The sequence below is a fragment of the Dermacentor silvarum genome, chromosome 4 (assembly GCF_013339745.2).
Source record: "Dermacentor silvarum isolate Dsil-2018 chromosome 4, BIME_Dsil_1.4, whole genome shotgun sequence".
Classification (NCBI taxonomy): Eukaryota; Metazoa; Arthropoda; class Arachnida; order Ixodida; family Ixodidae; genus Dermacentor; species Dermacentor silvarum.
In genome coordinates this window covers 10312719-10337448 of record NC_051157.2, presented here as the reverse complement: position 1 = coordinate 10337448, position 24730 = coordinate 10312719, and the positions used below count along the sequence as shown (strand labels likewise).

General features: G+C 42.3%; 2 protein-coding genes across 5 annotated transcripts in view; one reads left to right on the top strand and one right to left on the bottom strand.

The window, feature by feature from the left end:
- LOC119449417 (tuberin-like) overlaps positions 1-4172 on the top strand; it is a 138474-nt gene extending 134302 nt beyond the window's left edge. For all 3 annotated transcript variants that reach the window (XM_049665190.1, XM_037712585.2, XM_049665189.1), the window contains 2 exons: positions 1461-1555; positions 3988-4172. In XM_049665190.1, coding sequence (XP_049521147.1) covers positions 1461-1555; positions 3988-4134 — 242 coding nt within the window. In that variant the 3' untranslated portion in view covers positions 4135-4172. The remainder of the gene's footprint in view (positions 1-1460; positions 1556-3987) is intronic.
- Positions 4173-8983: 4811 nt separating this feature from the next.
- On the bottom strand, positions 8984-22999 carry LOC119449414 (centrosomal protein of 44 kDa). 2 transcript variants are annotated; one of them, XM_037712582.2, is made up of 7 exons: positions 22816-22999; positions 20409-20640; positions 19689-19814; positions 15161-15239; positions 14117-14148; positions 12143-12383; positions 8984-9348 (listed from the first exon to the last, which is right to left on the bottom strand). In XM_037712582.2, the coding sequence occupies exons 1-7, from the start codon at positions 22905-22907 to the stop codon at positions 9302-9304; spliced, it is 849 nt and encodes a 282-aa protein (XP_037568510.1). In that variant the 5' UTR covers positions 22908-22999; the 3' UTR covers positions 8984-9301. The 2 variants fall into 2 exon arrangements, 1 of the variants encoding a protein (XP_037568510.1); XR_007466316.1 differs by lacking the exon at positions 8984-9348 and having other exon boundaries at positions 12270-12383; positions 14117-15239.
- Positions 23000-24730: the final 1731 nt, after the last annotated feature.

The window sequence follows — 24730 nt, the reverse complement described above, 5'->3', positions numbered from 1 at the left end:
GGCCGTACGAGTGAGTGAGAGAATGAATTAACGAACGAATGCTTTTCTTGCTGAGTTTGACCACCGGCCACCAACCACGAAAACAACTGAAAGAGCCAAAGAAAGCTATTCGCTTTAAAAGGCACGTGCAACATTCACATGGGCACGTTTATATGCTATGTGACATTAGTTGGCAGGACCAATTAGTGCTAGCACACTTTCAAAATTAAGTCATTAAATTTAAAAATTCTGCCAAAATCCATCTTACTAGGAATGTTAATGTGATTAGCATTCAAGCAATGCAGCGACACAACATATTTCCACCGGCAAAACCCGCCATGTATAAGGCGTGCATGCAGCCAGACTTTCTCATGCTTTCTTCTGGACATGCTGTGTCGGCTAGCGTTGCCGCTGAGTGCATTGCACGTGTGTGAATATATATGCAGACAATCTTGTCTGTCTGTCTGTCAGTCAGACAGACGGACATCAGAAAGTATGTGAAGTATCCTAAGAATGCCAAGTGCACTAAAACACACCTGCATAAATAGCGTCATGTCTCTTTTTCTGGTATAGCACAGAAAAAGATAAAAGCTGAACTTTTGTAACACCACACTGCAATGCCAATTATTCCACCCTGCGATGTCCTTTCAACAATATTTTCACTGGTTGGGTTCTTTATGTGCAGGAAGAGCCCACAAAAACAGCCAAGTTGAGCTTTATTTCCTAATGCAGTGTGGTTCTTTCTGATACTAACAAAAAAATTAGCTAGCCATAGCCATACATTGGCAAAATATGTGATCTTCCCAGAAATGGCGCTGGAAATTCAAAGGTGATACCTCTCACTTTTGTGTCATTTGCTGGCATGCAAAGTATCCACTGTGAGTTGAAGTTGCCAGTTTACTATTTCTGAGATATACATAATCTACCATGCTATCTTGAACTGTTTTATCAATGTATTATTGCTTCAAATTGCACATGTGCTACACATTTGTCACAATCTGGTGCCTGCCTACTGTTCATGCACACATTGAGCAGCCATCATGCTAGTACTACTTTTGTTTAGGTATGACCAGGTAACATATCAAATGCCAGGCATCCTGGTCTCTAAGTTACATTTGGTGGCTAAATTTTTTACTCATTTTACTCATTGTATTTTGTATGTTTATACTGCTCAACTCACTTCCCTCTGTAATGCCTTCAGGCCCCCAACAAGCGAACGAGCAAACAAACAAATAAACAAATAAATAAATAAACAAAGAAACAAATAAATAAATAACTAGCTAGCTAACTGCCATTACGATGCCATGGTTGCTCCAGCAAGTGATTATTACTGTATGTTACCTCTTGTGAAAATGTTGCTAAGAGTGGTAAATTCAGAATATTGTCTGCATACATTGGCACCAATATTTTCATACATCTTTTGTTCCAAGGATTAGTTGATGTGAAACTTTTTAAAAGCACAGTCCCTTGATACTGTGCAGAGGTCCTGGAATTGCTGCGGCCACCACCTGAGCCACAGCTGGTGCCTGACAGCAGCTTGGCAGTGTACGTGCGCCAGACAGCAATACATGCTAATGTGAGTGACTTTACTGTTCCCATCCGCCAGAGTGCGAGCACTCGCTGCGTCCAAGAAAAGTGGAAGCACGTAACTTTCTCCTCTACAGTGGGAGTGATGTGAGAGAGAGAAGAGCACTGGTGCAATCGTGGCAATGCACGTGGGCGCAGTCCCTTAAACTGATTTGTTCTTTTTTCTAGAACCTAACGAGGCATGCAGTTACCATAAAACCTTCTGTTAACTGCATAAAATGATAGAACATAGATGCGTTATAAATGGACACATTTCCTGAAGTAAGGGTTTAGTTAAAAGGACACCAAATGCAAATATTAAAGGGGCCGTGAAATACTTTTCCAACTACAGTCGAACGCACTTATAACAGTGTTCAAGTGCCAAGAAAATGCCATAGTTATAAGTGACAATTGCTATAATCCGATTGCACGAAAAAAGCAGAGGGGACAAATATTCAAACATTTTATTTAGACAAAAAAAAAAAGCACAGTTGAACCCACTTATGGCATTAACAATACTCGGATGCGACAATGATCAGCTGCCCCACCCCGAACATTTGTGTGTTCTATGGTAAAATAAACCACTTGCCACAATGTTCCCATGCCGCATTACTGGCTATAACAATTAAATGTGGCTACTGGGTGTCTGCGCTGAAAAGAAGAGGACCGCAGAGTCCAGAAGAAGAAAGAAAGCTGCTTCACTATTTCCAATTTTATGCCGTGCACCCCCACCTTTGTCTACCCCTCTGACGTCAACGAGAGGGTGGAAGGGATAGGGGTGGGACGAAGGCGTGCCGTGCAGGTTGCGCGGCACAAGGGAGGAGGTAAAAAAAATCGGCTCGTGTTTTTTTTTTTTTTCGAGGCAATGAGGGGGAGGGGAGTGTGACAAAGAGGCTTCCATTCTTTTTTTTTTTTTTTGAGGGTTTTGCTTTTTTTTTTTTTTTGCCTTTCGGAGCACACAGCCCGTAGCCAGATTTAATTGTTATAAGTCAGTAACACAGCATGGGAGCATTGTAGTAAGCAGATTATTTTACCATAGAACACATACAAAAGTTGATGGTGCATTTGGCTGCTCGTTGTTATATTGAATATATTCTTAAAACCAGTATTGTTATAAGCGGGTTCAACTGTACTCACAGAATGACATTAAATTACATCGCCTCATGAATCTCCTGCCACAAAAATTTTTTGAATCCTCAAGCACAAGAAAAGTTAGATGCCGTTATTGGACCAATGAGCGGCTTTCTTTCTGCTTTCATTTCCACTAGCACGCTGTGCTAGTGGAAGTTACACAGGGGAGATGGCAAGACAGCTTGTGGAGACATGCCGTGGTGGCTGCAGTATCTACACTACGCTTTTCATCTCTGAGGCCACGCACAGCAGACGCAATAATGCACAACTGTCGTGTTTAGACTGGCAGTGGCTTTTCTGTCTTTTTGAGATTGCAGACATGATATATATATATATATATTTTATTTATTTAACTTAAATGAGCAATAATTGTATTACTGAGAATGTTTTCGTGATCATGAAATCAGCCATTAGCTATTGTGGGTCAAGCTGCTTGCGATCACGCTGCATAACGGCATTGCAAAAGCAAGAACAAGTGATTTTAAGCTGCTTTTGATACGAGATTGTAAAGTTCCTGCTGCATGCAGTGCGATAATATTTCGCTCACATGTTCACAGGAGCCTCGTTAACAGATCTGCAATGTTTTTTTACTATGTTCAAGAAGTGTGTCAGGGCCCCTTTTATGTCTAGCTGAGCATTGTTTCAGATTTGGCAGGCAACACTGCGGGAGCTACAAAAGTAGCGTGCAGAAGTCTCATTAAAATTTTACTTTACACATTCTTGAAGTTCAATCGTTTTGATCTGCGAGCCCTTCTATGGAATGCCTACTTCATATACTGCAACTACAATTTCTGGACATAAAGTTATGCCAAATCTTAGGTTTGTGTTTCGAGTATCCAATGTACTATGTTTTGGTTGCAGAAACATGTCGCTGTGCTTGTGTGGTAGTAAATAAGTTCAGATCTGCATCGCTTTCCATGTTTCATATTTTGCAACATAAACGTACGAGAGCTAATGCTACGTTGAATTACATGACGTGTACCTGTAACTTTATTTGATGCTCATGAATGGGAGCAATGAGAGAAATTTTTATAGCCCTTGTAGCATTGCCTGCTATGTATGAAATGTAGGCCTGGCCTCAAAGGCTGCATACACATGGAGGATGTATGTGAAAATGCTCTTTCCGTGAAACCTTGCTAGCCTCCACTGCAGGATTGTACATAGTGCATATACTTGTGACTTGTATTTATAGTGTCTTGTTGCTGTGTGTTTGAAAAGGGCTTTAGCAGATTACATGAAAAATGTTTAATATTAAAGGTAAGGGGGGTTAAGGTACTACTATGGGCCAGCACAACATCTGCTGCTTTGCAGGTCGCCTGTACCAACTTTCACCGGTCAAAAGCGGGCAGTTCCTATGTCAACAACTGGCACGAGCGGCTACAGCACTTGGAGCGGTTACGATTGCGACTTGTGGAACGCAGCAGTGAACCTCAACCAGATGACCTAGCAGACCTCTAATCCTCAAATAAAACAGTGTACGATTTTGCATTTGCCTCAATATTTGCGCATTTGATATTCTTTTCTTTTTGCCAATGTAGAGGCCACAGTCTTTAATCAAAACATTTGGCACCAGCCAATGGAAATGTTCAACTTCCAAGTGATTCTAGAGCTATTTGAGTTATCTCAGAGTTAGTATTTTCTCACCATGTCTGACAAGAGCGACTAAGCTCCAATCATACGAGAAAAAATACTGTGTTTGTGCTGGAAATGCACAGGGATATTTTATAAGCCACACATTCCAGACACTTAAATGAAAGTGCAGGCGACACTGCTGTCAAGTGCATTCCAAGAGGGATGGAATGAAAGAACAGTTGCGTAATTGGGTGGCCGGCAAAATTAGTCTTCCAGACTAAGCTTTCCCTGACATAAGTTGAAGTTAGCGCCTTCTTTGGTTAAACTTTTAGCACACAAGACCCCCGTTTTACCTAAACTGGAGCATGCTAGTGTGATATGGGGCCTTTTCTACAAGGAAGAGAGACTTCGAATGGTTTAACGGCGTGCAGTTTGTTTCATTTTTAATAAGTACAAGAAAACACTCACTTTCGGCTCTGATGCTTCAATATTTCTACATTAGAATTGCAAATAAAGATAAAAAGGCTAAAATTTTTTATTGAATTTGTGATGGCTCATTAAAATTTCAGGGGCATGTGTTCAGCCATTCAAACCGCACACCCTGCAACATTGCAGTATGAACAATATTTTTTTGTACAAGGCATGCACTGGTGCCTTCGAAAATTTATCTTTTCTGCATATAAGTGTGCCTTCGAAAATTTATCTTTTCTGCATATAAGTGACCACTGGCGCATCGACAGAGGGGGGGGGGTTACACCCCCCCCCCCCCCTGAGGCTGAGTTAACCCCCCTTTTGTTTAACCCCTTTTCTTTCCTTGCGCCTTTGAGTACTGCAACTAAGATGTAAGACGCGCAATCGTGTATACAAAGCGCATTTTTTGACAATTTCCCGTGAAGAAATTGAAATTAGTGCTGTTTAGATGGTATTGGCAAACTTTCAACCTCCCCCCCCTGGAAGAGATCCTGGGTGCGCTACTGTGACTGCAATTTCCTGTCGCATGTGTCTTCAGAAACTGCAGCCGTTTTTGAATGTCCCTTAAAGTACGAATTTCTAACATGCTTGGCTATGTTCATTTTGTTTTTGTTAAAGCATGTGTACTGAATTGCTTTTTTTTCGTTGTTCGGCTACTGTTCATCATTTTTCGTTGCATTTTAGTGCTGCTGCCATTGTATGTACATACTGTACAAGTGCACATCTGTATTGTTTTTTACCACTGCTAAAATACTTGTGCTATTTCACTATTTTGCTGCAGTATGTTTCAAAATATTTTTTTGTCACTTAAGATGTGTACTTTCGAGTTCGATTGCAACTTGTGTATCGAGCACTTCTATTCTTGTTTCTGTAAAAATAGAAATCTCACCTGATTGGTCCAAGGTCCAGGAAGTTTTCTAATGGGTGGGGGTAGGGGGGCAAGGTATGCAATAGATGTTCTGTCATTCAGGACTGTATCGTAGATGCTTTGAGGGGTGGTGGCATTTGCACATGCAGCTGCAAAAAGTGCCTTAGTGTCTTTTGTGTATTCAATTTTACTGCAGCTTATTTGCAAGTAGCAACCCCATGTGAAGATATCAGACCAGTTAAACAGATTTACTTCCTGATGCACAGCTTAACAGCCTGCCCCTTTAAACAAATATCAACACAAAATTTCAATTTTATTTTATCCTGTTGCCGCAATAGGTAGCAAACCAGTAATGGTATGAAATCTTTGGTTTGGCTTGTGGGAAATAGTTACGGGCCTTTCTTTAATTGATAAATTTTCAAAAGAACTTGTAGCAGTGTGGATTGGCTGGCAGTAGCAGCGATGCAAGGACGAGTAGCTAAGTGCATGAATGAATGGATTAATTCATTATGAAAAGGATAGCATTCACTGCTGTGGTGTTGGGCAATCATGGAGGATTACGGCAAATGTCCTACTCATAGTCGGAAAAATTAGACCAAATGGCCGTCCTTTGTAAGGGCTGCACCTAATCAAAATCGTGGAAAAAAATGTTACATGGGTTAATACGGTAATTTTCTTAGCATGGTCCAATTTAGTCAAGTTAAAAACTATGGCCATACATTCTCCACATTACAGAATATTTTTTAACACAACATTACAAGTTATTCCTATTCACTTAATTTTGCTGTTTAAAATGAAAGTTTAAAAAAGAAGTTATTTGATCAACTAGTTCTGCTTTGTTCCCATTGAAAACACTAATAATTAAGCTCACAACCATACGAAGAAACAAACAATGACGCCAAAGAAAGCATATGGGAAGTTAATCACTCAGTCATTTCTATGTGCCCAGGAACAACCCTAAGGTGCTGGCACATACATACATAAAAAAAAAGAAAAAATGTAGAAAAAAAGTGAGAACAATGCATAATACGAGAAAACAAACAATGAATAAAAAGGAAAGATACAACAAAATGCAAGGTAAATCAAATGTAAAAGAAGGAGAAAGGTAGAAAGGCAATTGGACAGTGTGTGAAACTATAAAGCAACAATGCAAAGCTCGGAAGAGAACGATGACAGTGAGGTATGAAAAATGTCAAGATCGCAAAAATAAGCATTATAAAGGGTCGGTATTCTGTGGACGGTTGAGTGTTGGTGATGACAGGCAGGAACATAGATAGGTTTATGTTCCCTGGTGATCTTGCATGAAATATGAAACATGATACAGCTGAAGAGCTTGAGGCAGGTGAGGATACCGTGAAGGAGTTCGAAAAGAAAGCATAAGTCAGCATGATTAAGCAGCAGATTAAGCGCAGCAGCGAAATAAGTGCAGTGACAAGCTCCAGTGTCGGTGTTAGCAAAATGGTGATGATATATGCTTGGAAACCTTTTCTGGACCCATTCTTTATGTCACTGTTGAATCTAGAAGTGCCATTCCAGATAACCGACGCATATTCGACTTGAAGAAGACAGGTTGTGTACAACTTGCGGAAAGGTGTAGGAGAATTGAATTCCTTTGATAGTCTGCAAACAAAGCCCAGAGAGCGCACATTTCGGCATACAGACAACGAAGCCAGAGAAAGCATAAGGGAAGTCAGTTATGTTTATTAGGAATGTATGAATAAGGTAAAGGAAAATAAAAGTAGACAAAAAGAGAACATGCCGTAGGTGGCAGCCGCACCCACACTTTCTTGGGTGTTTGTGTGCAGGGTTAAGCCCCGGGAACTTCAGCCAGCGCGCTTGCTGTCTGTTTCTTTGTATGCTTGTGAAAAAAAAAAAGAAAACAAGCCCTTTGGATCCCATTATTATTCTCACCGCTGACAATTAAGCTACAATTTGACACATCATAGTAAACATTGTGACTACAGTGGAATCTCGATGATACGATCACGGCTAATACGAATTTCCGGATGATACGAATTTTTCTGTGGTCCCGGCCGAGCCCCATTACTTTGCAACGTGGTAGAGAACGGTTGTTACGAATTGATATATGACCCGCGTCGGTTGATACGAACAAACGCCGCCCCACCGACGGCCGCGAGAGAGAACAGCGTGCAATCAGAGAACAGCGCGCAGTCACGCGCTTTCTCCTTTTCTCTTTTGGTGCGGAGGCGCGGAGGTCGCGAAGAGTTTGACGCGGTGGCGCTTTTCTTGCTTTTGCGCTTTTCCCCACGCAGGCGTGGGGAAGTGCGGTCTATCGCTTCAACGGAAACTGAGCGGCGTAAGCACAGCGCATACAAAGGTCAGAGCCGTGTGGAGATCGCTTTCAAGATACGGTGCACGCGACAACCCCGACAGCCGGCACAGGCGCAAAGTACAAGAACGCATTTGTTAGCAGAGTAGAAGCCGCCCCTCCCCCCCTCCCTCCCTCCCTCCTGCGCTGCCTTCCCGCTGTGCTCCTTTCGCGTGGGAGATTGCGTCGCCAGTTACCCTTGCGCCCGGTTGCCCTCCCTCCATGAAAGCGCGCGAAAGGCGCGCTTTCACTCGCACATACGGCGCGCGGCGACGATTTTATCGCCCTTGGACTCATGCTCCACGTCTCATGCTCCTCCTCCGCATCGCCCTCGTTGATCTCCTCTCCCGTCGGTGGGTGCTCACTACCGCCCTTGTCGGCGAGATTTTCCAGCGGAAGCCGCATTATAACCGGTATTTCGTCTCACGCGGCTGCACTGTAAGCGGTATGCATATACATGGAGTTCTATGGGAGGGTAAACGGGAGTCGGAAAAGGCCGTGTTGTAGCCTGTTCTGCACTATAGGCAGTTACGTTATACGTAAGCTATACTGTAAATGCTTTTTACGTGCATGTGCCTGAGTGAGTTCACCTCCGACTCTTTAATTTAGCTAGTTTTAATTGTGTTTCGATGATACGAATATTTTTCGTGACCCCGTGAGATTCGTATCATCGAGATTCCACTGTATTATTTTCTCAGATAAAAAAACTATAAAACATGAAACCAGAGAGAATGAGCACATTTTCAGCAGTAAGAAAAACCGTCTGACGATCACCTGACTTCTTGGAATGCAGAAGCACTTTAATGCATGGAAAAATTAAGTGCCTGGTTTTAGAAATGTTTACAGTGAAAGCAATAAATATGTCAAATGTATCTTTGCAATGCGAATTTTTATATTTTGGTATGCGTTTGATACAAAGGGAAGCACAGTGTCATAAAAAAAAATGCTTTAGGTCTCTCAATCTGTCACGGAGAGAAGGCACGGCTTTTTGTGAAATCCAAAAAAGCACGGTTCACTAATTACAGCCATTGCATAATAACACAGTTTCAGCTGTCAAGCATAATAGTAAAAAACTTTTATTTTTTTGCACGTGTAGGCACTTGAATAAAAATGAAATAAAATATATTTTCTTAAAAGGTAGAAAATGACAAGATTGTGTACTTCGCTTTGGTATTCCTGTGAAACTCTGAAGCAACAAAAAAATTGGTATTGTTGCTGCAAATATACCGCTGTGTGACCAAAATCTAGATTAAATTGCAGAAAAAAAGCTGCCTCCTGCAGGTGACATAAGACCAAGGTGCAAGAATGCACCAGTATTGCAGCAAGAACTAGCCTGCCAGGTAATTCGGTAGACGTGGCATGCACTTTGCATTATGTTTGGCTTATTAGTCCAAGAGAACTTCACTTTTAGGCCGGACAGTTTCGGCAACACCTGAAAAAAAAAATAGGGAGGGGGGAGGAGAGGTGGTCAGAATGAGTAAATATGCTGAAAATGTACGTCAATGTGAATATGTTTGTGATCATGCTCAAAAGTGATTATGATATGCACGAAATGGGAGAAATGTTCCAACATGTGACGGCATCTTTCACAGACTAATGGCAGGATACCAAAGTATGTGAGCAGGCTAGTTAATGAACGATCCATGATGCGAATTCACAGCACAGAAAAAAAGTCGCAGTTCCGCCCGAAAGGCGAAGCATCAATTGCGATAGCAAATTAGTAGAGAGCTATTCGGAGTAGGGATAGTAGTTTTATCGGCTGCATAAACTTGGACACATCCGCTTACTAACTGAATTAACAAGCGTGGTGTAAGCGCGCACAAGCAAACATGAATAGATCACACTGAATGACCACAGACGACTGTCAAAACGCTGGCAGCAATTGCAGCCGCCGCAGCGGGCAAGGTGCATGCGATCTATCGCTTCAAAGAAAACTGAGCGGTGGATGCACAGCGCATACAAAGGTCAGAGCCGTGTGGAGATAAGAGACCGTGCGGGCGACAGCCACAGCCGGGCAAAGTACGAACGGAGTTGTTGGCAGAGTAGAAGCTGCGCCCCACCCCCCCCCCCCCTTCCTTCCCGTGCTGCCTTCCCGCTTTCTTGCTTTCGCATGGGAGATTGAGTGGCAAGTTCCCCTTACGCCCGATTGCAAGATACGCCTTTGGTGCCGGAGCACAGCGTCGCCCCGCCTCCCTCCCATATCCCCACGTCCTTTTGCGCGACGGTCGCATTTGCTTTCGGCCGTGCTGCGTTCGCTCTCCATGATAGCGTGCGCATCCCCCGCGCACTTTCGCTCGCACATCGGTGCGCGGCGACAATTTCATCGCCCTTGGAATCTACACGGACCCTCACGGTGACGACGACAGAAATCCGGTTGAAGTGTCCATATAATTGATATCGCAATAAAAGAGAAGGAGAACGTGAATGAGGATTACATAACCCCAAATCGAAGTCTGCTGATGCCACTAAGAAAAAATTGCCAGTGGAACTGCATAAATTTTTCATGATGATTGTGAACACAAACTTTCCTTAATTTTCCAAATAAAGTGTTCCAGGAAATATTTCATTAGAATCCAGTGGTTCTTAATCCAGAACAGACCACATGGGTGTGATGACATCCTTATACAGAGTGATCAGCGTTAAGTTTTTCGGAATTTTTAGATTGCCTGTGGCAGATAGCATAATTCTTGTCCTTGAGCTTGATTATAGAAGAGGCGGACATTACTAGCACGAGAAATTTAAACATATTCAATGAATTACCAAACATTCACTAATGAACTTCTGATATAATTATATTATGGCACATATTACAATTGACGAATTGCAGCCAGTGTATGGTGTTGGGCTGCTGAGCACGAGGTCGCGGGATCGAATCCCGGCCACAGCGGCCACATTTCGATGGGGGCGAAATGCGAAAACACCCGTGTGCTTAGATTTAGGTGCACGTTAAAGAACCCCAGGTGGTCCAAATTTCCGGAGTCCCCCACTACGGCATGCCTCATAATCAGATCGTGGCTTTGGCATGTAAAACCCCATAATTTAATTTTGAATTGCAGCCAGTGAGTTTGCAAGCTTTATCCACTTAAAATGAATCTCCAGGATGACACAGCTTCGAGATATTACTTCCCAAAGTGTGGGACACAATACATGGATGTTCCAGTTACTTTCGTGCTTAAATGCATAAAACAACATTTTGTTAAAGAAGTAAGTGGAACACCAGTGCATTTTTACGGCGAGTTTGATTGTGCATATCCCCACGCCGTAGTGGGGGACTCCAGATTAATTGTGACTACCTGTTAACGTGCACCCAATGTGCAGCGTTTTTGCATTTCACCCCCATCAATATGCTGCCACCATGGCCAGGATTTGATCCCGCGACCTCGTGCTTAGCAGTGCAACACCAAAAGCCACTAAGCAACAGTCGAGTTAAAATTGCATGTGATAATACTGAATCTCCAATGCTCAAAGAGTACAACACGTTGCTGTTGGCTTAAAGACCAAATGCAATTAAATTTTGGATTACATAATGTAAAATGCCTACTTTCAGATAGTGCAGATACTATACAGCAGCCTTCATGCAAAATTTTACATTTTAATTTCAATGGCTGCATCATGAAAAGCTGACCAAAACTAAAAGAAAAATCCACTATTGCTGCTCACCAGAAATGATGCAGAACCCAGAATGCCGAGAATCAGCGCGGTGACTAGTCATGAAATCCAATATTGGACGGTGCTGTGGCACACTGAAAATCTCAGAGATCGACGTCTGCGATACTATGCGTCATATCTGCTAATTTGCTGTTCAGCTGGCAATAAAAGCTGTTAAAAAAAATTGACCACTACTACTCCTGCAGCTTCACCAAGATGACTTCGATAGTATATACAACTAATTTATGACCAGTTTTAGCCAAATTAAAATTTTGTTGCTTTTGGCCTTTTAGTGTGGAACATTGGTGTCATCATTTTTCTACGCTGCACTTGAAGCTAGCAGTGCTTCTGCATCAATGCTCGCTCACTCTCACGGCAGTTTTTTGTATTTGGCACCTTCCTGCCACTGCCTAATGGACTCTAGAGAGCTGGTTGACATGCCATTAACAACTGCCTCACAACCAGTCTTGCTTGATGCTGTTCTATAGTGCCTATCAACACAGACATTGTGGAGTGTTAATGCCATAGCCTTAAAGCACAGAACACCATGGTGCCACTATGTAGGTAGAAACCTTTACCCGAAGCAGCCCTGCCTTCTCGGGTGGCACAGTCACCCTTGTCCAGCTCGTGCCTCGGTTCGCTGTTCATCGGGGGAACATCCGCAGCTTCCTTCTTGTAGAGTTCATCAACGATCTCCGTGACCACCGGCAGCACTTGGTCCAGCATGGTCTCAGTCTGGTTCATGACCAGCAACATTTGCTCCTTCAGGGCCTTGACACTGCTTTGAACTTCCATCAGATGGTGCAGCAGTGTGTCTATCTGCAAGCCGCACGCATAACTGCTGCACTCACAGGCAAGACTTTGCTCATAAAAGGTATGTCCCTCCAATAGACGCTATCCCAAAGTGGTAGTCGAGCCCTTGCATGTGGCAATGAGCCAATGAGCACAGTCATTATTTACAAGAGGGGACACAGGCACAGCTAGTGCGTTACAAGGTAGTACTTTAACCCTGTGGCTTTATGTGCCAATACCACAACATAATTATGAGGCACGCTGTAGTGGGGGCCTCCGGATTAATTTTGACCATCTGGGGTTCTTTAACATGCACCCATTGTACACCATCGGAATGCAACCACTGTGGCTGGGATCGAACCCACGACTTTGGGCTCAGCAGTGCAATGCCATATCCACTAAGCTACCGCGACGAGTAGACACTGATGTTTTCATGACAAATTGTAAGCAAACACCGAGGACAGACATGCATGAATGCACTGCATTTTAATTAAAGCGGGGATGTGGGTCTTAGACTAAATTTTTTAGGCTTTAGTCTTTGAAGTATAGTGTTGAAAACTTGCACATATATGTAATGTGTGCTTATTTCGAATATAAGGTTCATTTTCGTTTATCTCCCTTGGTTCACATTTTATGCAAGTGTCATTTAATTATCTTCCGGAAAGATTTGCAAAATATCTGTTCCTTAGATTTTCACTAAATAGGGTATCAATGGCTTCTTTATAATTCAAGGAATGCAGTAAGACCAACCTTATTGCTTGGCCTTACCTAGAACATGAGTTGCGAGGTATTGAACTTGAAATTGGAAAAAGTGTTTTTCTGGTGACTAGGTAACTTTGAAGTCTTGCAACTCTTGTACTAGGTAAGGCAGAGCAGTAAGGTTGGTATTATTGCATTCCTTGAATCATACAGAAGCCACTGGTACCCTCTCTAGCAAAATTTGAGGAATTGATATTTAGAAAATCTCTGCAAAAAAATTATTTAAAGCTTGCATAAAATTAGAATCAGAGGAGATAAACAAAAATGCACTGCATATTCAAAATAAGCACATAACATTACATATATGTACAAGTTTTCAGCCCCATATCTCAAAGATAATTTTTTTCCTAGGACCCACCTCTGCCCCTTAACAATAACTAATTATACCAGGCAAATATAAGTTACACCCTAGGACCTTGCATTCTTGCTTCTCAATCAGAGAACTGAATTTGTAATTGTCCCGTGGATTTAGAATTCCTTTGGGATGTGCAAAAGGTGAAGTTTTTTACAAATAAGAATACTAGAACGTTCTACTGCTCCTTCATACATGCTATGTCATGTTGCCATTATTTTCCGTTAAATTTACAATAAATAAAAGAAGATAACCAACTTACAAAGATGATTTGCAACATGCCTAGCTCAAGAACAAGCAACCAGTGTGTGTTTAAGAGCATAAGCATTCTTTTTTTGTCCGACTAAATTGCAAGGTGAATGAGATGGTCACAGTTTTTTCTTGGGCTAGCTTATAAATCCATACTGCATTAAAGACACTGAAATGTGCAGCAATAACAACATTGTAGTACTAGGAATAGCCATTTTCAACAATGTAGGAGGATTCTTATGGGACAAAAACATCTAGCAAATTGCAATAGCAAGGGCAACTTTTCATGAGTAAAATAATAAGCAGAAACCGTGCAGAGACCGACAGAGAAACGTGCACGTTTCTGCTGCATCTGGGAGCTTTGGCAAATTGTCACAATGAGAAAAAAAATTTCACTTACTTTTGCACTGAGCACAGCCTTGGATGATGGTGCTTAAAAAAAATTAAAAAGATGACTTAACAAAGGAAGACAATATCAAACTGCAAGAACTAGTTGGCACAGAATTGCACTGTATACAGTTGGCCCACAATAATAAAAAATTTCAGTTTTAAACAAATAACAAAGCCCACAATATTTTCTTTGCATTCTGAAGTTGCTTAATTCATACAAACCTTTCCTTTAAATACAACTATTTCAAACACTTTGGCTTTACAGAAAACAGCAACAAGGCCAGATACATGTGCTCAGAGGACATCCATAAGGCATGAAGGATCAGAATTCAATGTTTGATACTCAGGGTGCAAACTGTATAACCCAACCTTGCAGCACACTTGTAGCTTTGACAACCAGGATCTATCTATCTGTCTCTCTCTGTGCATGTGTGCACGTCCACTTGGTATAACTTGCAGTTGTGTTCTGGGTCTAAGTTCGATCAACTTTGGATAATCCAAGTTTCTAATGCATAATTCAAAAAAAAAAAAATGATGTCCCTATTAAAATCTTGGTGTCTTTTCTTTGAACACGCAAACTGCTAATGCTTTTGTTGTTGCTGTTCAGTGAAGAATGCACGTGTAACAATCAAGACTAACCACTGTATTCTAAGACGTTCCTGCATTTGACACTCTTTTTGGCTCAAGAAAGTGGTCATTGTGCTTCAATGACACTTTGCGGTGATTCCCGGGTGAAAATTGTGTAATCGGATGCTTTTGGCATCTGCCCAAATGCACTGCAGTGAAAGTGCATTTTTCGAGCAACTCTTTGTCTTCATAGGAATCATTGAGGAGTGGGCAGCGTCTTCTTCAGTTGAGGGGTGGGCGTGGTGCCGTGCTGCATTTGGTGGAGTTGAGGAGGAGCTTTGAGTGGATGCCCATTTGTAAATATGAAGAAAAGTTTTGAAACTACGAGAAAAGAAACACAAAAGAATGAAAGAAAGGGGCACAAGGCAACACCGCACAAGCAAGCAAACAAAACAAACATGTAGAAATCCATGGCGCCTGCACATACGCTTCTCTCTGCTGACAGCACCATTGGTGGGAGCTGCTGGTTGCAAGCTGGCCTTTGTCACAGCAGCACTGGATTTGGCCTGTGGTAGGAGGAACAAAGAGACGCACATATATAGCACAACATCGGGTAAATAGCACAGCGAGAATTTAATTTAACTAATTTTAATTAACCACAATTGTCTCTGGCATCATCAGGTTAAGATCTGTGTGATGCGTGTCCTGCATCTCATTTTGAAGTCATTCTTTGGTTTGTGCAGAACAGCATGTTCATCTGAAACAAGGAAACAATGTCATACAGTTTCAGATTCATCATCATCATCATCAGCAGCAGCAGCAGCAGCAGCAGCAGCAGCAGCAGCAGCAGCAGCAGCAGCCGCCGCCGCCGCCGCCGCCGCCGCCTATTTGTATGTCTACTGCAGGACGAAGACCTCTCCCAGCGATCTCTAATTACCACTGTCTTGCACTAGCCGATTCCGACTTGCGCCTGCAAATTCCCTAATTTCATCACCCAACCAATTTTCTGCCGTCTCTACTGCACTTCCCTTCCCTTGGTGCCCATTCTGCAACTCCACCAGTTATTCATCCTACGCATTACATGGCCCGCCCAGCTCCATTTTTTTCTCTTAATGTCAATTAGAATATCGGTTATCCCAATTTGTTCTCCGATCCACACCGCTCTCTTCCAGTCTCTTAACGTTAGGCCTAACATTTTTCGTTCCATCGCTCTTTGTGCATTCCTTAACTTGTTCTCGAGCTTCTTTGTTAACCTCCAAGTTTCTGCCCCATATGTTAGCACCGGTAGAATGCAATGATTGTACACTTTTCAACGACAGTGGTAAGCTCCCAGTCAGGATTTGGTAATGCCTGCCGTATGCACTCCAACCCAATTTTATTCTTCTGTAAATTTACTTCTCATGATCAGGGTCCCCGGTGAGTAATTGAACTAGATAAACGTACTCCTTTACAGACTAGAGGCTGACTGGCGATCACGAATTCTTAATGTTCCCATGCCAGAACATTACTTTTGTCTTCTGCATATTAATCTTCAACCCTACTCTTACACTTTCTCGGTTAAGGTCATCAATCATTTGTTGCAATTCATCCCCAGTGTTGCTAAACAGGACAATGTCATTTGCAAACCGAAGGTTGTTCAGGTATTCACCATTGATCCTCACTTCTAAGCCTTCCCAGTCTAAGAGCTTGAATACTTCTTCTAAACATAGATTGTATCTCCTTGCCTGACCCCTTTCTTGATAGGTAATTTTCTACTTTACTGGTGGAGAAGGTAGCTGTGGAATATCTGTACATATTTCCAAAGATACTCACGTATGCCTCCTTTACTCATTGATTACACAATGCCTCCATGACTGCTGGTATCTCTACTGAATCAAATGTCTTTTCATTATCTATGAAAGTTTCAGATTAGGGACCAACTAATTGCAAATGAATCATCTTACATAACTTGCATGTGTTAAGTGCATGCAAGTCGAGCTATTTAGTTGATGCAAGTAGAAAAAGTAAGTATAGGCATTTGCCATGCACCAATGTTGACAAAATGCACATGCAACACATCACCTCCGTTCCTCGATTTTCTGTTTCTCATGCCCACTCCAATCAGTCAAGCAGCAGCTGCATTGATTTTGGAAGAAATTTATAGCTTGCTCATTTTCATACTCTGTAATGGCACACTGGTTTCTGCACAGCAACTGGAAAACAGCAGCACAGTAATAAACGACAGTAAGAGGGACAGGACAACCTTTTGTCCTTTTGTCCTTCTTGCTGTTGTCCCGTTTTTGTGCTGTCGATTTCTAATTTCCAATGTTAATGTTGAATAGATATAAGCAGCAAACAGCCATTTTTCCGACACAGCAATACAAGAAGCTCCATTGCCATAGCAGGAACATGCAACTGCAACAGTGCAGTCAAAATTTCAGAACAAAGTGGTGTGCAAGCATGGCAGCAGCCAGGCCATAACAAGCATCACGTCACCTTAATTATTCTGGCCCTAGTGGCAGCTGTAGGATTGATATAGTGCAGTTCTGAAGGACGTGTAGGTCTTAGCAAGCAGTTAGATCTGGCATTTAATGATCAGATTTATAACTTTTTTTTTTTTTCAACGAAGCCGTTTGCAAGGTTACCTGTTGCTTCTTGTGGAGAAGGAGAGGCTCAACTGCATGTCAGTGTTTATAAATTTCAAAATTAGAACTTTATGTGTTTATTAGTAGGTATAATTAACATCTGACTGTATGGAAAGTCGCTGAACAACACAGCTATTGTCACATATAGAGAGAGAGAATGCTTGAAATAGTGTTGCAGACATATTGTGCTATTATTACAAACGAAACTCGGCGCTAACACAAGAGACGAAGAAAAAATATCATGCTACGTGTAGCACCAAACAGTAATGGCGATTAATATGAAGGATGATTTTCATTGCTTTCTTGAACTGACAGTCACTTCCAAAAACTTGTGCACCTATATTAATTGTTATTTTTCAGATTAAAAGTAAGAAATTCTCGAATAAAATACAGGTTTTTTTTTTTTTTCTGCAGATACTGCAATGCTTGTTGTGAGGCCTCTTTTAAGGCTAAGCACTTCCTCTGTCTCAGTTTCACCTGATTTCCCTGACCCAACACTACAGTGCATGAGAAAAAATGCAGTACTATGGTTATGTGCCAAATCCACATACAAGCTGACCACACGCCACACATCTAATTGTTATCTTCCAATGTGAGTACTTTAGTGTGCGCTATTATACCTTCCCTATATCTAGACCATCCCCAATATGAGTTCATTTAGATCAGGCGACCAGCTGCCAACAATAAGAATCCAAATATGGCAGCCAGCAAACTAGACTTGTAAGGTAGCATGTATCGCAAGAAAAGCTAAAAGTGTACCAACACATATTTTCAAAGCTGTATGAGCTCTACTACATGCTTCTCAAATGCAAAGAGATGACATTTAGCAAGCATGAATCTTTGGAGACGCACATTCTGATTTGAAAGTAAAGTTGATCTCAAAATGCTGGACCTGGTGTCACTGACATTATCGGTAATATTGTTACAGAGCACAAGTTTCTGATGCTGTATAGCAATAAGGCTAGGCAAGATGATGTTGCTCATAAAAAAAAATGTCACAGGCCTGCACGGCACATGCAGCACAGTCACAGCATACGCTGGAGGAGCGGCTCCATAGGAACTCCATTTCTGGCAACATGCACTAGAGGGTCTTCAGGGCGAAGCCTCTCTGCATCGTTTTCACGAGAACGAACTGAACTGTCCGCCCACGGTCGACAGCGAGCTGCAGCTTGTGCTGGCACCTGCACAGCGGTCTGCTGAGCCCGACATTGCAGCCACGCACATAGCTGTACGATTCACTTCTTCAGCAGCGGTTCGTACCTTGCGAGGAGGCACCATAACATGTATCAAAGAGTAAACACAGGTATCGAGACTACACGGTGCACATGTCGCATTCCTTGACACGTGGCACAATACGATGCAACTGCTACATGTTGCAACACCTGGTGGAATACAACGCAACTGCAATGCAATGTTTGCATGTATAGACGCGGTGCGCATCTCATATCGCGTGACAAGTGGCACGATATGATGCTGCTGATTTATTGGCATCCTTTTTGAAACGGGGCAGTGATAAATAGTCGACTAGCCTGCTTGATTTAATCAGGTATACTATACACGTTTTTCATTCTAGCATTTTTTTGTATAAATCTCCTTAATCTTCTTTTTCTTCCTCAAAACTTCTCTATCTACGTTGTACCGTTACCTATGCAACTGCTACATGGCATGCCACCTGGTACAATAATATGCATACAATAATACGGAACTGCAATGCAAAGTGTGCAGGTATCGACGCTACGCAGCGCACATCTCATATTGCGTTCCTCACGCGCCTCCTCGCACACTAGGATGCGTGTACGGGGCATGTTTCTGCAGCAGCTAGCAAGTGCTCGCGTGGCGCAGTGGTAGAGTAGCGGACTCCCGCGCATGATGCCTGGGTTTGATCCCGGTAGGAACTGTTTTTTTTTTTCTCATTCCTGGCGATAGCTGTGATGGACAACATCGCCAACCGAAATGGCTATAGGAATGAGGCTATAACAGCTTATGCTGTAAAAATAAACAGACATGCCTTGCACATTTTTTCCAGCTGTGCTTGTTTGTGGCAACCGCAGTTATTACAGGAATAGAGCGAGTGAATGCATCATAACGTCATGACTCATCTACCCCCTGGGTACCAAAACTCATACATCATCATCATCATCAGCCTATATTTATGTCCACTGCAGGACGAAGGCCTCTCCCTGTGATTTCCAATTACCCCTGTCTTGCAACCTACAAAACTCGTATATAAAAGCAGGTATATTATAGAAAATTATTTACAGCACTTCGACACTTGCTATATTTTTTCTGGGGTTTAAAAGCTTTGTACCTTCATTTTATGCAAAGAACTGACAAGTAAACCATATAGTGTCAGTACTCCTTCAAGAGGTAGGAAGCCAAAAGGGTACTCACAGCAGGCACTTTTTGGGCCTTCGGCCTTGATGCTGTGCTGGCAGGGCTTGTAGCAGCTTGGCTGGCCGACTTCTGAGAGCTGCTGTACTCTTTAATTAGCTTCACAATGTCCCTGCACATGATTATCTGAGCAAGAAATGTGAATCAACAGGAGCATGTTCATCTGCATGGCAGAGAGATCACACTGCCTTGATAGCAGCAAATTGTAGGTGTCAACTGCACTACACTGCAAGTATGCTAACATGCTCATGTCACAAAATTAATATTTTTCTGAAATAATAGCCTTAGAAACCTGCACTGCCACATGTCCAATGATGCACCAAACAGGCTCCACATGATACTGGGCCCAAAAAGTTTACACTACTTACAGATTACTACCACAACTGCTATGATTAAGCCATAACTCATTTCTTTAACCTGTGGCGGCAAAAAAAGCCAGCTCTGCATCTCAGCAGTGTTAAAGCTTCAAAAAACAAGGTTTAGTCACCTTGAATGCGGCAAGGAGTGATGAAATGCCACTGATGCTAACTTAAGAGCACACAGTAGAGAACAAAAAGTTACGGAGGGCCATTCTATCAAAATGTTCCAATATATACTCCTGTGACCCCAAACTTCTCCTGCCATAACCTGATGATAGTTTTTGGCCACATATGCCAGCCACAAAGGCAGGAGGAGCTCCCTCTAGCAGCTATCTCGGTAAAGAAAGGACGAGGGGCTCACCTTCTTCTCAGCAAAGCCAGATGAGAAGAACTGCGAACTACTCAGTGGAGGCTTCCACTGGAACAGCTCCCGCAGCACTAGGTACATGGTTTCAAGGAACTTTGTCCTGTTGTGCTTGTACGGGGGCAGCTTCAGGTCTCTCCGTAAAATTTCATTGGCCAAGCGTGTGTTATACCACTGAAACAGGTAGTCGTAGATTGGCAGGTAGACCTCTGGGTCACCATTCATCATCCTGCAGCATGAAATAAAGGAACACGCTGGAAACACGCGTCCATAACTACCTTGCAGCCCGAGAAAACTTCAACGACAAAGGCACTAGTGTAATGAAATGCGATGCAACCAACTCAATTCTCCAAGCTCATGCATACACCACTGCAGCTCACAAATAAAAAAAGAAAGAGATGGAGCATGGGAAATGTGAATATGGCATCCAGCAGCCTTCATAACAAGAGGGTGGAGGCATCGTAACAAACAGGGAATGCTTCCCATGGCCCGATTTCCGGCACAGGCATGTACTGTATTCGGGCAGACCAGTGAAATGCCAGGCATTCCCTTACACGGCAAGCCCGTATAGCCAACAACACAAGGTGGAGTCTCCACGGAAGGTGTTTCTTAAAAGCATTTCTGGGCTCAGGCTAGCTACAACCTGGATCCTGTTACCTGACATCTCTCTGCGCGAGTGTTGATGTGGTACAAGCATTGATGGGCAAGGGAGCATGCAGACAACCTTTGTAGATGAGCTTGTAAATATGACAAGTGCATGAAACATGGACTAACATTAATATCTGCTGAAAGAAAAGGAAAGATTTAGTTGCTCGAGTATTTACCAATAGATGGTGACAGACGTTCAGTTCAGATAGAGCAACTCTACAGAATGTTGCATAAGAGCGCCAGGTATACAAAATTCTTCCAGTTAAATGGCTGGTTAGCTAGCACTCTGACTTCGTACAGAGGCGACATTTTGCACTGACTGCAGTTCATCACCACGTTTCGGTGCACCACTTCCCCATTTTGTTCAGAATAAATCACAACTCAACATTGTCTGTGGCAATGTCTCAACATTGCCTGACAATAAATGTCAATCTCGCTGAGTATTACAATGCTTTCCCGTTTTGGTCAAAATAAATCACAAGTAAACATTGTCTGTGGCAATGCCTGACAATAAATGTCAATCTCGCTAAGTAATAAAGTGGTGTCATCTGTCATGGTTGCGATGAAACACAGTTAACACTGGGTTCATACCCATTATTTATTCTGGGTGGGACAGGGCAAGTAATTTAATGCATACCAAAATAGTCTTCAACTGTATACATGACCTATGTGTTGAATTTGAGTATGAACAAGCCAGCACTTTCATCATTACTTAAGCAACATTTTATTCAAGCCACCTTATCAATTCGTCATACAACTATAAATAGTTGTATTTATATAATTATAAATACAACTTTTCCCAACACCGCACTGTATTATCAACACTGCAAATAAAGCCCCAGGAAACCAGTTCCATAGCAGGGCATTTTACCTACAAAGTAGTGCCAATCAGCATATCTCTGTAGTGCATAATCCGACAATAAATCGCAACATACAAACCCATATATATCCAAAGAAAGTTCGAATTTATTTAGCATGTTGAAAATTTAAAAAAGAAAATCATTCTAGAGTTTTACGTAGCAAACGACGATGTGATCATGAGGCACGCCGTAGTGGGCGAGCCCGGATTGAATTTGACCACCTGGTGTTCTTTAGTGTGCACCAAAATCAATGTACGCAAGCGTTTTTGCATTTCGCCCCATCAAAATGCAGCCGCCACGGCCGGTACCGAACCCACGACCATGAGCGACGAACGTTAAAGAACCCAGGCTGGTCAAAATTAACCTAGGACTCTCCACTACGACATGCCTCAGTAACTCACTGTGTAGATTTTAGGGCGTTAAACGCACCAATTAACTTATAGTTAATACCGGTCGCAAAAAGAAGAAGAAGAAAAAAAGATAGGATACATGTTGGAAAGCAATATGCACGCATAATGAAAAAAAAAAAAAAAATACGCCAATCATAACAGCAAACCCACGGCGATAAGATATCTGCAGCACGGAGAGGTGAACGGAATGCGTGCGCATACCAGGTATGACACAATGAGGCCAACGACATGCTCTATTTGCAGCGGCATCTCTTTCGCATCGCTAAGTGATCGTCGTCAATAAAAGTAAGAAAAGATAAAGAAAAAAAAAAGCAGCACATAGAGCAGCGGCATGATCGCGCGGCGACTAAATCTGGACGCAATCACGAGAAGACAACATCCGAAACTATTAAACACGCGTAACAACAAGCGCGTTCGAAATCGGTGAGCCTACTTGTAATCTGAAACCAGGGTTGTTGGGAGGTTATTAGCTTCAGGCCTTCTCACCCTTCGAGGTTTACAAGAGCCGACGGTGTTTTGACACTTCGGATTTCTGCGCTGAGCATCTTGAGGTTGTTTCTTATGTCTCCCGTGGCCATTTTTGAATCTGCGCCGGCGAAAATAAACAAGAACGACTGGCACGAAACAGTGGGCGAGCCGATGCAAGGAGGCCGCCGCTGCCCTTTAAAATCCCCGCACCAGCACAATGTCTGCTCCGCACCAAACAAACAAATTACTAGAAAAACAACTTCTTCAAAATATTAAAATATAATAATTAAACAATAATTTAACATAATTTACTGCAAATTACAGAGTACGTCATTGATGTGCTTTGGTAGTGTGCTAACGCATCAATAAACACAACTACTCGATGCAAATATATAGTAATTTTTACTTAAAAACAATTATTTACGTTAGTAATACAATTATAGAAGGAAATAATTACATTTATTGGCAAAATTTCACTTTATCGTTCTCTTGAATGGATGGCTGACCTGGATGACCGGCGCTACCGGCGCTCTGTCTGCTGCTGTGAGCATTGTGCTAAAAGCACTGAAAGCTTGCGATAGTTGTATTCTGTGCTTATATATTAGTAAACATTACGACTATATTTAAGCATGTCGTTTGACTCCGGTGAAGCCGGTACGGGTATGGACCGAGAAATGCAACAATTCTTGGCTGTTGAACAGCAGAAAGCGCAGTTCCAGGCGCAGGTGGGAACACGTGTGTTTCTGTGTCATTTGTAACTTTCAGTGTTTGAGCATGTTGCTTCTCTGCATCGGTTATCTTTCTCATACTGCTAACATGCGGTTTCTGATCTTCTTGTTTGTGAACGACGTCCCAATATGGTGCACACTAGCTTGTAGGCGACGGTAGCAGTTACGGCAGCAGCTACTGCCGCTTGTGCCTTACACGTTATACCTTTTTTTCAAGTAGTTATTTATTTATTTATTCTGTTTCAACATGGGCCTCCGATTTTAGCACATCGTGTTTAATTTCGAAAGCACGTAGAGAGTGTTTCCATCTCTGAGGAGTCCTTTCGAAGCTTGCGGTGTTTTCTTCGGCGAAAATTCGTCGTGAAGGTCACAATAGTGCCTTCTTTCCTTGTCGATCCCGAGTTGCTGTGGCTCTGGTGCGGCCTGTGTGGCTTTTAGCGTCTTTTTCAGAAGTTGCGTAACAGTGAACAAGCGGGGCAAACGGCTCGGCTTGTGCAACACTTCATCGAATAGGATTCATATGAAGTCCGGTTGTTCGATGCAGGGAATTCACTACTTTATTCGAGTTTGTTATTTGTTATAACCAGCTTCCACTGTAGTTATAACGACGGTTCAGTCTTCTGATCAATACGTTATTACAATGTTGAATAGAAGTTGATTTTATCCCCTTGAGGCATCAATTAATTCTGTCCACTGAAAATTATGTTTCACATTTCTTGCATCTTCAAATTCATGGAAAGTGTACTGCTGCAAAACAGATTAAGAATTTTTAATTCTTCGGTGAGTTTTGTCATGTTTACAGAACGTGGGCTCCATGTGAGTAATCTCAACAGGAACATCAAATATCAGAACATAACCAGTTTATGTATAGCATACTTAAAAGCACCTATTCAGCCACATGAAAAAATATGCTTGGTGTAAAACATTGTGAAGAACAGTGAAAGAAGTGAACCCGCTACATGACGGCATACTGACATTGAGCGAACACCCACCTTGAATACAACTCGCAGCACAGGTCCAATTGTAAGATGTAGGCGACATATTTTATGTGGTATTATTTTCATCGGTGCTTTTGCTTTTAATGTGCGATCTTGGCATGTGCTACTGTGCTCACAGCACCTTAAGGGGTTAAGCTTTTACCTTTTTTAAGTACTTAGTTTACATGTGAAAAACAGCTTCCTCATTAGTAGGATGAGATGGATGAC